This window comes from Pantherophis guttatus, chromosome 4, assembly GCF_059756535.1.
Source record: "Pantherophis guttatus breed Tessera chromosome 4, ASM5975653v1, whole genome shotgun sequence".
Classification (NCBI taxonomy): Eukaryota; Metazoa; Chordata; class Lepidosauria; order Squamata; family Colubridae; genus Pantherophis; species Pantherophis guttatus.
Window position 1 is genome coordinate 85,694,158 of NC_142066.1, and position 13,221 is coordinate 85,707,378.

A 13,221-nucleotide genomic window follows, 5' to 3' on the forward strand; every position below is an offset into this window, starting at 1 on the left:
TTAAATTTTTAAACTGAAATTTTAATTTGTTTTAAATTATTGGGATTTTTAATTGTCTTGGGCTAAATTATTTAATTTGGTTTTAAATTGTTTCTAACTTTTGTATTTCTGTATTTTATTCTGTGCCTGTTCACCACCCTGAGTCCTTCGGGAGTAGGGCGGTATACAAATTTAATAAAACATAAACAAACAAACAAAAAATGCTGTTTTAAGTAAAAAAAAATGAAAATCTGACTAATGAACTCTCTCTAGGTAATACTTATACATTTCAAAAATGGTTAGGCCAAATTGTATGTTCTTTTCTGCATGAGATTTAAAATCACAGAACATTGGGATGAAAGGGAAGACTATGAAAATGAACATTGTGTCTCTCACATTCTTGTGATATTTTGTTCTCTCCTTCTACTTTTCAGGGTGACAAAGAAGCAAAGTTAGGCCTTCCCTTTTCCCCACTGTGTGATCGTAAATCCACTATGGTCCCTCAGTCTCAAATAGGTAGGTAAACCCAAGATTTCCAGGGTCTGAAGCTGACAATATCTGAACAGATTTATATATCGGGACTCGTTACGCACGGTCACTCATGCCCTTGTCACCTCCCGCCTGGACTATTGCAACACTCTCTACAGGGGGCTCCCCTTGAGGAGCACCCGGAGGCTCCAACTGGCGCAGAGTGCGGCCGTGCGGGTGGTAATGGGAGCGACATGGCGTTCCCATGTAACACCCCTCCTGCGCGAGCTGCACTGGCTCCCGGTGGTCTTCCAGGTGCGCTTCAAGGTTTTGGTTACCACCTTTAAAGCGCTCCATGGCTTAGGACCTGGGTACTTGCGGGACCGCCTACTACCACCAATAGCCTCCCACCGGCCGGTACGCTCCCATAGAGAGGGGCTCCTTCGGGTGCCATCAGCCAAACAATGCCGACTGGCGGCCCCCAGGGGGAGAGCCTTCTCTGTGGGGGCACCTACTATCTGGAACGAGCTCCCCCCAGAGATACGGAGGATCCCGGATCTGCGCACCTTCCGCCGCACTTTAAAGACCTTACTATTTCACCAGGCAGGCCTGGCCTAATTTTCTCCCTCTTTTATAAAAGATTTTTAATTTTTAAATACCTTTTAGTATTTTATACATTCAATTTTAAATTGGTTTTAAAAGTTTTGGGTTTTAAATTTGTTGGGGCCAAAATTATTTAATTTGATTTTATTCTACTTTTAAATTTTGTATGTATGTGTTTTATTGTTTGGCTGTGTACCGCCCTGAGTCCTTCAGGAGTAGGGCGGTATAGAAATAAAATAAAATAAATAAATAAATAAATATATGATGTGAAACAAATGTGAAATATATGTTGCTCACATTATAAGGGCTGTCAAAGATGACATTCTGCTATATGAACTGGGAAGGAGTTTACCAGTGCTAAAACTTTTCAGTACCTTGGTTGCTTGGTTCAGTACCTTCAGTGCTAAAACTGAAATATTGAAATGTCAATGCAATGAGAGTTTCTTGAACAAACCTTCAAACCAGTGGTGGGATTCAATTTTTTTAACAACCAGTTCTGTGGGCATGGCTTGTTTGGGTGGGCATGGCTTGGAGGTCATATGACTAGGTGGGCGTGGCTAGCTGATCATGTGACCGAGTGGCCGTGGCTATGTGTATAGGGACTACTCAGAGGGCTGAAAAAAGTCATTTCTGACCGGTCCTCGCACTTTTGACTGGTCCTCACACTTATGACCATCCTCACATTTATGCCCGTTGCAGCATTCTTAACAATCATGTCACTCATTTCACAACTGCTTCTCTTCACCATGGTGACAAGATAGGGCAAAAAACATAAAATGTGAGGACAGTCATAAGTGTGAGGACTGGTCAAAAGTGCGAGGACCAGTCAAAAATAACTTTTTCAGCCCTCTGAGTAGTCCATATGCTGATAGGGACTACCCAGAGGGCTGAAAAAAGTTATTTCTGACAGTTCCTCACACTTTTGACTGGTTCTCGCACTTATGACTGCTCATCATTTATGCCTGTTGCAGCATTCTTAACAACCGTGTCACTCATTTAACAACTGTGGTGCTTCATGTGACTTGGTGGGCATGGCTGGGTGGTCATGTGGCATCCCTTCTTTGCCCTAATGACAGTTTGCTGCAATGGTCATAAGTGTGAAAAACGGTTATAAGTCACTTTTTCCAGTGCCATTGTAACTGTTGTAAATCAAGGATTACCTGTACAAAAATACAAAAAGCTTCTTTGCTTGCAAAAAGCTGCCCTAAATACCAGTCATTAGATTAGAAATACCTGCAAACTAGAGTTACAAATCAGGGAGGGTGCCAGAGCACCTTGAGGAATTAAAATAGTTAAAATGGAATGATAACTATCAGCAGCCAAGTGAAGAGAGGTCAGCAGAGGTCAGCCTTTAGCAGAGAGGTCATTTAAACTCTCCAGAATGAAGCAAAGGAGCAAACAGAGTATCTGTTGCTTGTTAAACCAATTACCAGAACAAATAGACACAGAATTAGTCAGATTTCCAAAGCTGCTTCTTTTCAGGAACAGAGATTAACATTTTTCTTTCCAAACAAAGCTGAATAGGGAAAATTATCCCATCACTAAACACAGGATTAAACATCACCAAGCACAGAATTAAACCACCAAAAACCAGTTTTAGACCAAAAGTCAGAAAGGGTATGTAAACTCACGTTTAAATGTCAATTTTTCTAGCTAGCCAAGAAGCCATGCTAAATGTCACTCATCTTGGTTCCTTGTCATTAAAAGTTTCTGCTTCGTTATTCAATTATTTCTTCAAAGTGGTGATCATTGCACCCTGGCTGGAAGAACTCCAACAGGGGAGTATTTCCTCCCAACAGTGGTGTAAAAAGCTTAAAACAACCCTTCCCCTTTAAGAAAGTCAAGCAAAAAAAAAAAAAAAACCTCTGAGAACCTCCGGAACCGGAAGTGACAGTAAGTGTAAGCATACTGCTGGAGAGGCAGTTTCTGTAAGCAGGGCAATAAAGATTAGGCTAGGAAACAACACTGAATGTTGTAATTCCTTATAGGATTAATTCTGTAAAGTGGGGGAAAAAAAACAAAAGGAGATTTCTTTTAACAACCAGTTCTCCAAACTGCTTAACTACTTAACAACCAGTTCTACCGAACCGGTGCAAACCGATAGAATCCCACCACTGCTTCAAACCATGAATAAACCAATCTAACCATGAAAGATTAGATTAGTAGTTATAGAAATACCAGAAGGGTTAAGGCAGGGGCATCTGTAGCCAGCTGAGATTTTTTTTTACAGTTAATATTTTTTATTGTTATAAAGTAATGTAAAATACAAAATACAAAGTAAATAGGAAAGCAGTGGGGAGGGAAAGAGGAAGGAGAAGTAAGGAAAGAAAAAAAAAGAAGCATGGACTTCTGGCTCTCCCTGTTACAGTAAAATAAGGTGTTAACATCAAATCATAACTTTTTGCTTTTTCTAATAGTATAAACAAGCCATTTCTATAAAGATCTATCAGTCTGATCAGTAAATCCCAAAGTCAAAGTTTCATTCTTTTTCACATCAAGTATGAAATTTAGAAGTGGTCTCCATGTGGAAACAAAAGTACTTATGTTCTTTTCTTTAATCAAAGTGGTCAATTTTGCCATTTCAGCCAACACCATCAATTTTTGCAACCATTTGTCCATAATAGGAATCAAAGTATCCTTCCATTTTTGTGCATACAATAGTCTTGCTACTGTCAACATATATAGTAACAAAGTTCCAATTTTTTTTCTCTAGTTCTTTTTCCATTAAACCCAAAAGGAAAAGTTCTGGTTTTATTTTTATCTCCATTTTAAAAAAGAATTGTATTAAAATAAGAATCATACTCCAATTTTTTTTTTTGCTTTATCACATGTCCACCATAGATGATAAAAGGTCCCCTTTTTATTTTTTACATTTCCAGCATTCATTTGATATACCTTTGTACATCTTAGATAACTTATCTTGATTAACGTATCGTTTATTTAATGTACACTGAGAGCATATGAACCAAGATAAATTTCTTGTGTGTCCAATCACACTTGGCCAATAAAAAAATCTATTCTATTCTATTCTATCTGGCGTTAAATACCAATGATACATAATCTTATAGAAATTTTCTTTTAGATTATAATTTAATGTAAATTTTAAACCCTTCATCCACAAATTTTCCCATTGTTCAAACATCACATTCTATCCAAAGTTTCTTGCCTACTGAATCATATAATGTTTTACATATTCAATTCCATATTCAATTTCAATAACATTTTTTAGATTTTAGCAATAATATGTTCATCATTGCCACATAATGAAATTATGCCAATTCATTTTTAACAAAGTCAAATCCATAACTTTTAAAATCCAGTTTAAACTTTTATTTCAGTTGTTGATAGGTAAAGCAGTGGCATATGTAATCTTCTGATTCAAGTTCTTCCCTCCCTTGGTTTTATTATTGGGTCACCAGAATTGAAAGATAAAATTTTACCATATAACAGCCAGTCTGGATTTGTCATCATTTCTTTTCTGAAGAAGGCTTCCTGTGATGACACCCAAAGAGGCAACTTCATAGAGAGCCTTGATTTATATTTACTCCAAACTCTTAGTATGACACATCTAACAAGATGGTTATTGAAATCAACATTACTTTTGCCTTTATCATACCATAAGTAACCATGCCATCCAAATCTTAATTCATGGCCCTCTAATTCAAGTAACCTGTTATTCTGGAGGCCATTCTTTTGCCCAAGTCAAACTGCATGCATCAAAATACAGTTTCATGTCTGGTAGACCCAAACCCCTCTTTCTTTAGCATCTTGCAGTAGCTTATGTCTAATTCTTGTTTTTTTCCCTTGTCTTATGAAGTTAGAAATATCCTTCTACCATTGTTTAAATCGATTATCGGTTATAAGAATTGGTAATGTCTGAAATAAAAAAAGCATTTTTGGTGAAATATTCATCTTAATTACAGAAATTCTACCTAATAGTGATAAATGCAATTCATCCCATGATTTTTTTCCAAACTTATTCTAATATCACAACACAATCTCCACCCATTACAATCCTGCAGGTGATATTTTGACAATATACAGCAAGATAGAGTTTTGTATCACTTTTTGTCATTTGCTTATATATGGTGTTTACTATGATTAAATAAATAAATGCCCCAAACAGGAGTCTGCCTGTAAAATATCAATAGGATAATAAAAATAGCAACATCACAAATGTGTATCTGTTACATTTTGCAAATCAAAATGAGAAATATTGTATCAGGAATACAGACAAATTTGAGAGTCACAAGAACTGGTAGTCTAAAATCTTCAAAAATCAGACAAAGATAAATTATGTAATTTAAAAAGATTAAATCATGAACTCACAAAATAAATTTTTGATTGAAATATCTTTAGAGTGAAATATAACTTTGCTCATATTCTGCAGTTCGATATTTTGTTTTTATAATAAAATTTTCAGTGAATGAGCATGTTATATTGTACCATGATTCAATTTTACTGTCAAAGTTGTTTTTAAACTAATTTATTTTGAAAAGACAATTTTTAACCATCAGTGTAGTGAGATATCTAAAACCAGTCTGCTTTCTTATCAGTCAGGCCAAACTGCAATGGAATGTAATTGTCATTGCTCAATGGTGGCTTAGAAGATGTAAAGATCCTTCTGTCTGAGGCTGTAGCAGGCTTATTTGATAGGAGACTTTCATAGCTGTTGTCATCCATGTCTTTTTCTGCTGATTATTCAAGTAACAGTTTTTAATTTTTGCCCTTTGCCTGGCAAAAGGAAGCCCAGCCTTTGAGAACATGCTAAGCAAACAGCAGATGTTTAATAGATTTTAAAGCCAGTTTCGGTTCTTTGCTCTCTGTTTTTTAACTGAATAAATTTAAATCTTGCAGGGTCGAGCTGAGGATTTTGCGCAATATCTGCATGACAAAATTGCTCAAATTCGGGAAGGCTTGGACTCTGACTGGGTGGATCCAGATGGGATGATGGAGGTGGGTCTTGAGAATATTATTTGGGAGGAGTTTGACCCTGTGGCTCCCGAGGACGTGGACAGGATTCTGGGGAGGCTTAGCACGGCCACATGTTTATTGGACCCGTGTCCCTCCTGGTTGGTGCTGGCTTCCCAGGAGGTTACCTGAGGCTGGCTCCAGAGGATCATTAATGCTTTGTTGAGTGAGGGTTTCTTGCCTTCCATCTTGAAAGAGGCGGTGGTGAGGCCCCTCCTCAAGAAGCCTTCTCTGGATCCGGCTGTTTTGGCGAATTACCGTCCAGTCTCCAACCTTCACTTTGTGTCGAAGGTTGTTGAGAATGTGGTTGTGTGACAGCTTCTCCAGCACCTGAATGACGCTGTCTATCTAGACCCGTTCCAGTCTGGTTTCAGGCCTGGGTACAGCACGGAAACGGCATTGGTCGCATTGGTTGATGATCTCTGGAGGGCTCGGGACAGGGGTTGTTCCTCTGTCCTGGTCCTATTAGATCTCTCAGCGCTTTTGATACCATCGACCATGGTATCATGCTGCGCCGGCTGGAGGGGCTAGGGGTTGGGGGCATCGTATTACGGTGGTTCTCCTCCTTTCTCTCTGACTGGTTGCAGTTTGTGTTGGCAGGGGGGCAGAGGTTGTCCTCGAGGCGCCTTATGTGTGGGGTGCCGCAGGGGTCAGTCCTCTCACCCCTTCTGTTCAACATTTATGTGAAGCCGCTGGGTGAGATCATCCATGGCTTTGGGGTGAAGTACCATCAGTACGCTGATGACACGCAGCTGTACATTTCCACCCCAGACCACCCCAATGATGCCCTTGAAGTGATGTCCCGGTGCCTGGAGGCCATGCGGGTCTGGATGGGGAGAAACAGACTCTGACTCAACCCTTCCAAGACTGAGTGACTGTGGCTCCTGGCTTCCCGATATAGCCAGCTGGTGCCATCACTGGCTATTGGGGGCAAGTCATTGGCCCCCATGGAGAGGGCTTGCAACTTGGATGCCCTACTGGATGCGCAGCTGTCTTTAGAAGAGCATATGACGGCCGTGGCCAGTTGCGTCCCTTTCTGGATCGGGACTCCCTGCACATGGTCACTCATGCCCTCGTCACTTCCCGACTGGACTACTGCAATGCTCTCTACATGGGGTTCCCCTTGAAGAGCATCCGGAGGCTCCAGCTGGTCCAAAATGCGGCCACACGGGTGATTATGGGAGTGGCGGGGCACTCCCATGTATCACCTCTCCTGCGCGAGCTGCATTGGCTCCCAGTGGTCTTCCAGGTGCGATTCAAGGTGTTGATTAACATCTTTAAAGCGCTCCATGGTTTAGGATCTGGGTACTTACGGGACCGCCTTCTGCTACCGACAGCCTCCCACCAGGCAGTACACTCCCACAGGGTGGGGTTCCTTGGGGTGCCATCGGTCAGACAATGTCGACTGGCGACCCCCCGGGGGAGAGCCTTCTCAGTGGGGGCTCCTGCCCTCTGGAACGAGCTGCTCCTGGAGGTATGAAGGATCCTGGACTTGCGTACCTTCCACTGTGCCCTGAAGACTTTGCTATTCCAGCAAGCCAGGCTAGCCTAATTTTGACAGTTTTAAATTTTAAATTGGATTTTAATGGGATCTTTTAATTGTGGGCCAAAGTATTTAATCTGGTTTTAAATTGTTTTTAACTTTTATATTTATGTATTTGATCTTGGCTGTTCACTGCCCTGAGTCCTTCCTTTATTTATTATAAAAATAAATAAATAAATAAATAAATAAATAAATAAATAAATAAATAAATAATAAAAAAATAAAAAAATAAAAAAATAAAATCTATAGTTGCCAATGACAGCAATAGGCTTTGCCTCTATTTTTTTATTTTTTTAAGTTAGCCTTCCCCAACTTGTTGTTCTCCAGATATAAATGTCTTGTTAACTTTGGCTAGTCTGGTTTTTCCTAGAACAAACATCTCATACGTCAGTTTAGGAAGGTTGGATTTTCTCTATTCTTACTCTGGAGATGGTTTTCTCTTTCCATTTGGAGAAGGAAGCAATATCAAGGAAAGAAATAAAGAAGGAAATGTGTGGTCCACTTGAGCTTTTGAAAAAAAAAGCTTACATTGTTACAACTATTCTATAATTCCGCTGGCTTTAGTCACAGAACTTTCTCATAAACAAACAGAAGAGAAATGGCTGATTCCTTGGGGAATTGAACAGAGGCCTGTAGCTAGCTATTCTGGTAATCTGAAGGTATTAGGTTTGAAAGAAGGAATATAGCCTGTCCTGCATGAGATTACACTGATCAAACATATTTGCAATTTAGATATTCTTCACCTAGCTGTATCCGTAGATGTAAAAGAAGCAGAATCAGTCAGGAATGTCAACAGTTGCACTCTTTCCTGAATACATTAATGACAATGCTATATTCAAAAGCACTATTCAGCGCTTTTTGACTGAATCTGCCATTGAGGGTAGTCTGAAGTCACAAAAGTCACAAAATAAATTGAGCACAGTTACTATAGTACCTAGGTTTCAACTTCCCTAATTATTTAACTAAATTTCAAGTTATTTTGGGATAGACAAAAGATAAAACTTTATGTACATATGCATGATATGTTTATTGGGTTATATATACACATACACACATACTTAAAATTCATGTATACAGAGTACAATTTAAATTGTGAAAGCCACTTCCAATTTTGCATGAAAATGGAGTAATAATAATAGGAATATACAGTCACTCTCATCTTGTTCTGAAGTTGCCATACATCAAATTAACCCCTTTGTCCTTGCTTTTTTAGCCTACTAATGCATGGAGGAAAGGACAGGCCTTCAGTTACACAATTACATCAGCTGTCTTGACTTCATTTACTTCTTGTGGATGCTTCTGCCCTCTGTGCTTAAACCCAGTCTAAAATAATGTGCACGTTTGAGTAGTGCAATCCTTTTCATTCATCTTTAGGGAATTTACTTTGATAAATTTGTGTAAAATTACATTCCTGGAGTCACATGTTAAGTAGAAACATATTTTCATTTGCCCGTAATAGTGCAGTTGGAATGATATTGACCCAAAAGTTCCCATATTGGGTGTCTATGAGTGTAATTATAGCATCTGATGGGTAAGTAGTAAGTATTTCTACCCTTTCAGATGTCTTTTGATATAAGGGATGGGAAATGACCAAATTGGCTATTAGTGAGTTTCTTATTTGACAGATAAGCACTTATCTAAGAGAAGTGATCAGTTCTGAACTGTTATGTTGATTATCCCCATTTTTGAGACAAGCAAGAATCCTATTGACTGAAAAATGGGTTTTGTGTTTCATGCAACTAAATTAAATAAAAGGATTATGTGGAAGTATAATTACATTTTTCATCCATAGACATATTTTAATGCTTCTGTTTCTCTAGCTATTACTATAAACAATGAATAATAATTTCCAGCTTTATTGTTGTGAAATAGAAATAATTTATTATAGGATAAATTATAGTTTGCATTTCTGTAATGGCTAATTTTTTATATAAGTTACAGAAAATATCTCACACTACAGTATATCTGATGATTATTTTTCTCTTGTAAATCAAATGCAGTGATTAGGATTAAAAGGAGTCTATTGCCTTTCTCTTTATAGATGCAATTAAAGAAGCATTATGTTTCCATTGTTACGTTACGCTTATAAATTTCATTTTCCAAACTGGGTCTTTATCATTAATAATAATTATTAGCATTAATAATAATAACAATAATAAAACAATAGCAGCAGCAACAACAACAATAATAATAACCTGATCCTGCCTTCCTGACACCAAAGGGGCAGTTGGGCTGCTTTCCTCCCCCCACCCCATACCTGATCCTGCCTTCCTGACACCAAACAGGCAATTGGGCTGCTGTGACTGGGCCTGGACGGCTATCGGGTACAGTCCCTACGATTACCATCTTCAGATCGGTAGTGGCTTAGCCACCGTGACCCAACCCAGGCACCTACCATCACCAATGATGAGAAGAAATCAACAAAATTCCAACAAAAGAGCTCTGGTGGCTCAGCAGACTAATTAACATCCACTTACATCTGCTGCCTGAAATTACTGCAAGTTCAAATCTCACCAGGCTCAAGGTTGACTCAGCCTTCCATCCTTTCTAAGGTAGGTAAAATGAGGACCTGATAAATCCTACATATACATGTTTCCCTTAAAGAAAGCATTAAAATAAGACATTTTAATTACATTTGGAGTTGCTCTTCTTCTCTTTCTTCCCTCATTCCACAACAAACCTTCTTCTTCTCCTCCTTTCTTTCCCTTCCCTCCCTCCTCTTCTCTCCTACTTTCTCCTTCCTCCTCTCCTACCTCATCCTACTTCCTTTTCCTTTCCCCCACTTCTCTCTTCTTCCCCCCTTCTCACCTTCACTCCTACTCCTGTCCCCTTCCCTTCCTCCTCTCCTTTCTTCCATTCCTCTCCCTCCATCTCCTCTTTCTACCCTCTCCTCCTCTCTCCTTTCTAACTTCTTTGCTGTGAAATATTCTCCTCCTTTAGTGTCTGAGCAACTCCTGTATTCTAATCGTAGATACTTTCTTCTGTTAAAACATTTCTCTATTCACCACTTTTTTCCCACCCCAACCCTTATCCCACCCTCCCCACCTCCCCTGACTTCCCAGAGCAAAAACAGGGTATAGCATCTAACAAACATATGCTAAAATAAACTAACTAATTATAAAGTTCAAAACTCCCACACGTTCTTTAACTCCCATTGCTCCAATTCATCAACCTCCCTTTTATAAATTCTCAAGACCAATTAAATTAAATTCATTCTTCCTAGTTACAAAAAAAACTTTTTCTTGATGTATAATCCAATACTTTAGCAGTATTACAAGCAGTAAAAATCATGAATAAATTTCATTTCCTTACCCTCGAACATCATTCTTTTTGAACATTACTCCCTAATAAAATTCTGAATTTAATATTAATCCTCTTTCCTTCAAAAAATTGGGCATCTTGAAATCTTACACATTTTATCTCATATATCTTTTAAAATAATATAATCTTATGTCAAACATTTTAAAAATCTCTTAATACCATTAAAACACTTATTTACCAAATATAAATTTCAAAATCTGCAGGAGGATATCTTTCAAATTTTCAATTAACCATTTTAATACCTCTAACTTTTTAGAAAGCAGCCCTTTTACTATCCAAAACTAATTATCATTTTGTAATAGAATTCTAAATTTAACATTAATCCTCTTTGCTTCAAAAAGTTGGGCATCTTGAAAACTTACACAATTTATCTCATATATCTTTTAAAATAATATAATCTTATGTTAAACATTTTAAAAATCTCTTATTACCATTAAAACACATATTTGCCAAATGCAAATTTCAAAATCTACAGGATATCTTTCTTAATCTTCTGTTCTTCTCTTCTTTCTATATTTTTTCCAATCCTTTTTTTTATAAATTCTTTCAAGATTCCCCCCAATTTTATTTTTGAAAATTTTAAAATGTTGATTTGAGGTTGATGTTTCTGAAATACTCGCTCTCTTCTTGAGGTCACGTTTTCTAATTTGAAATCCCCATTTCGACTCTTCTTGCTTGTATAATCATTCAATTCATTCCTTTGTCCATATAGCCAAAATTTGTTGCCATAAAGATTGTCAGCTTGCAATAAAGAGTCTATTTGTTGCTTTTCTATCAATTGAATGGAAACGTCCGCCAAAACCTTTATTTCAACTGTGCCAGCCTGCCTTTCAATCCTGACATCCTTTTGATCTTCCAAAAGCAAACTCCTCTGAGTAATTTCCTGCTGCCCTTCCAACAACTGCTTATGTTTTTCCGAGCTGTTTTTTGAAAAAGCTCTTTCAATTGTATCCAAAAGAGCAGAATTAAAACAGTCTAAAAGTTCTTGAAAAACCTGAACAGTCACAGCTTGAGAATTTTCTGGTTCACCCTGCTGCCCCTCCAACAACTGCTTATGATTTTCCAAGCTGTTTTTTTGAAAAAGCTCTTTCAATTGTATCCAAAAGAGCAGAATTAAAAGAGTCTAAAAGTTCTTGAAAAACCTGAACAGTCACCGCTTGAGAATTTGCTGATTCACCAGCCCTGATGTCAGCCATATTTCAGCCACTTTGTATTCATCCAGCTATCAGGACGACAATTCCAACTATTTTCCACACAGTATAGAAGCAAAATTTTAATTAAAATCAGTACCAAATTCTTTTCCTCGGTACCAAATTCTTTTCCTGGATGCTTCCACTTTAAAACTTTCTCTTAAGGTGTAATCCAGTAGCTGTATCACTGTAGCAAACATTAACAAGCGTTAACAAGCACTTTCCCTAGTAGCTTCCTCCTCCCGCTCTCAGGCTCCATTTTCTGCATTTTAAGACAGAGTTAAAGTGTTACTTGTGATTTTCCCTTTTTTCTCCTGATTTGCTCTGCCTGCAATCAAATAAAGATGTTAAAAGTCCCCCCAGTTGTTTTCAGCAGATTTTGGTCGTGGCTTCTAGCTCCGCTTTAGCAGAGTCATCCCTGGTCCGAAGCAGCTTGACAGGCTTCAATAGGGAGCCCACACCCTTTGCGCCCCAGGATTTCTCCTGGCGCACTTGGGGGGCTCTACCCCTGCCTGTCGGCTCTTCTCTCTCCTCTTTGCCCGGGGAGAGGGTTTTTCGTCGCCAGACAGCTGTTTTTCGGCTGTTTTGGCGGCATTTACGGTGCCGGGGATCGGGTGCTCATGAAAGAGCATCAGCGAAGCTTGTGGAACCAAACTGGAAGTCATTTGTACATTTTCTATTATGTGGGGAGGGGGAAAGGGTGGGGGGGAGAAAATTGTTTGTATTTCTTATAAAACTTTTCAATAAAAAAAATGAGGACCCAGATTATGGGGGCAATAAACTGACTTTGTATAAATATACAAAAGTATGAAGGCTATTGCTTAACGCATTGTAAGCCGCCCTGAGTCTCCAGAGAAGGGTGGCATATAAATCAAATTTAAAAAAAAAAATCCACACCGGATTGGTCATTGCCAAGTCAATAAGATGCTATGGCTCCTGGACAACTGTCAAAAAATGGGCTACAGTTGTTACTGCTACGGAATCAGGGCACAAAACTCCAAAGCAACTAGAACAAAAGCGCAAAACTTGGACAACCGAAGAAAATCGAGAAATCATCAAATGTTACAGGCAGAGAATTTCAAAAAAGAATGATGCAAGTGTGGAAGGAAAAACACCCGGAAAGTGACATAACTGAACAAAGATTAA

General features: G+C 38.5%; 1 protein-coding gene across 5 annotated transcripts in view; it reads left to right on the top strand.

The window, feature by feature from the left end:
- Window positions 1-13,221, top strand: part of PDE1C (phosphodiesterase 1C) — a 1,150,117-nt gene that overhangs the window by 900,007 nt on the left and 236,889 nt on the right. For all 5 annotated transcript variants that reach the window (XM_060686088.2, XM_087894093.1, XM_060686092.2 and 2 more), the window contains one exon: window positions 414-495. In XM_060686088.2, the coding sequence (XP_060542071.1) occupies window positions 414-495 (82 nt within the window). The remainder of the gene's footprint in view (window positions 1-413; window positions 496-13,221) is intronic.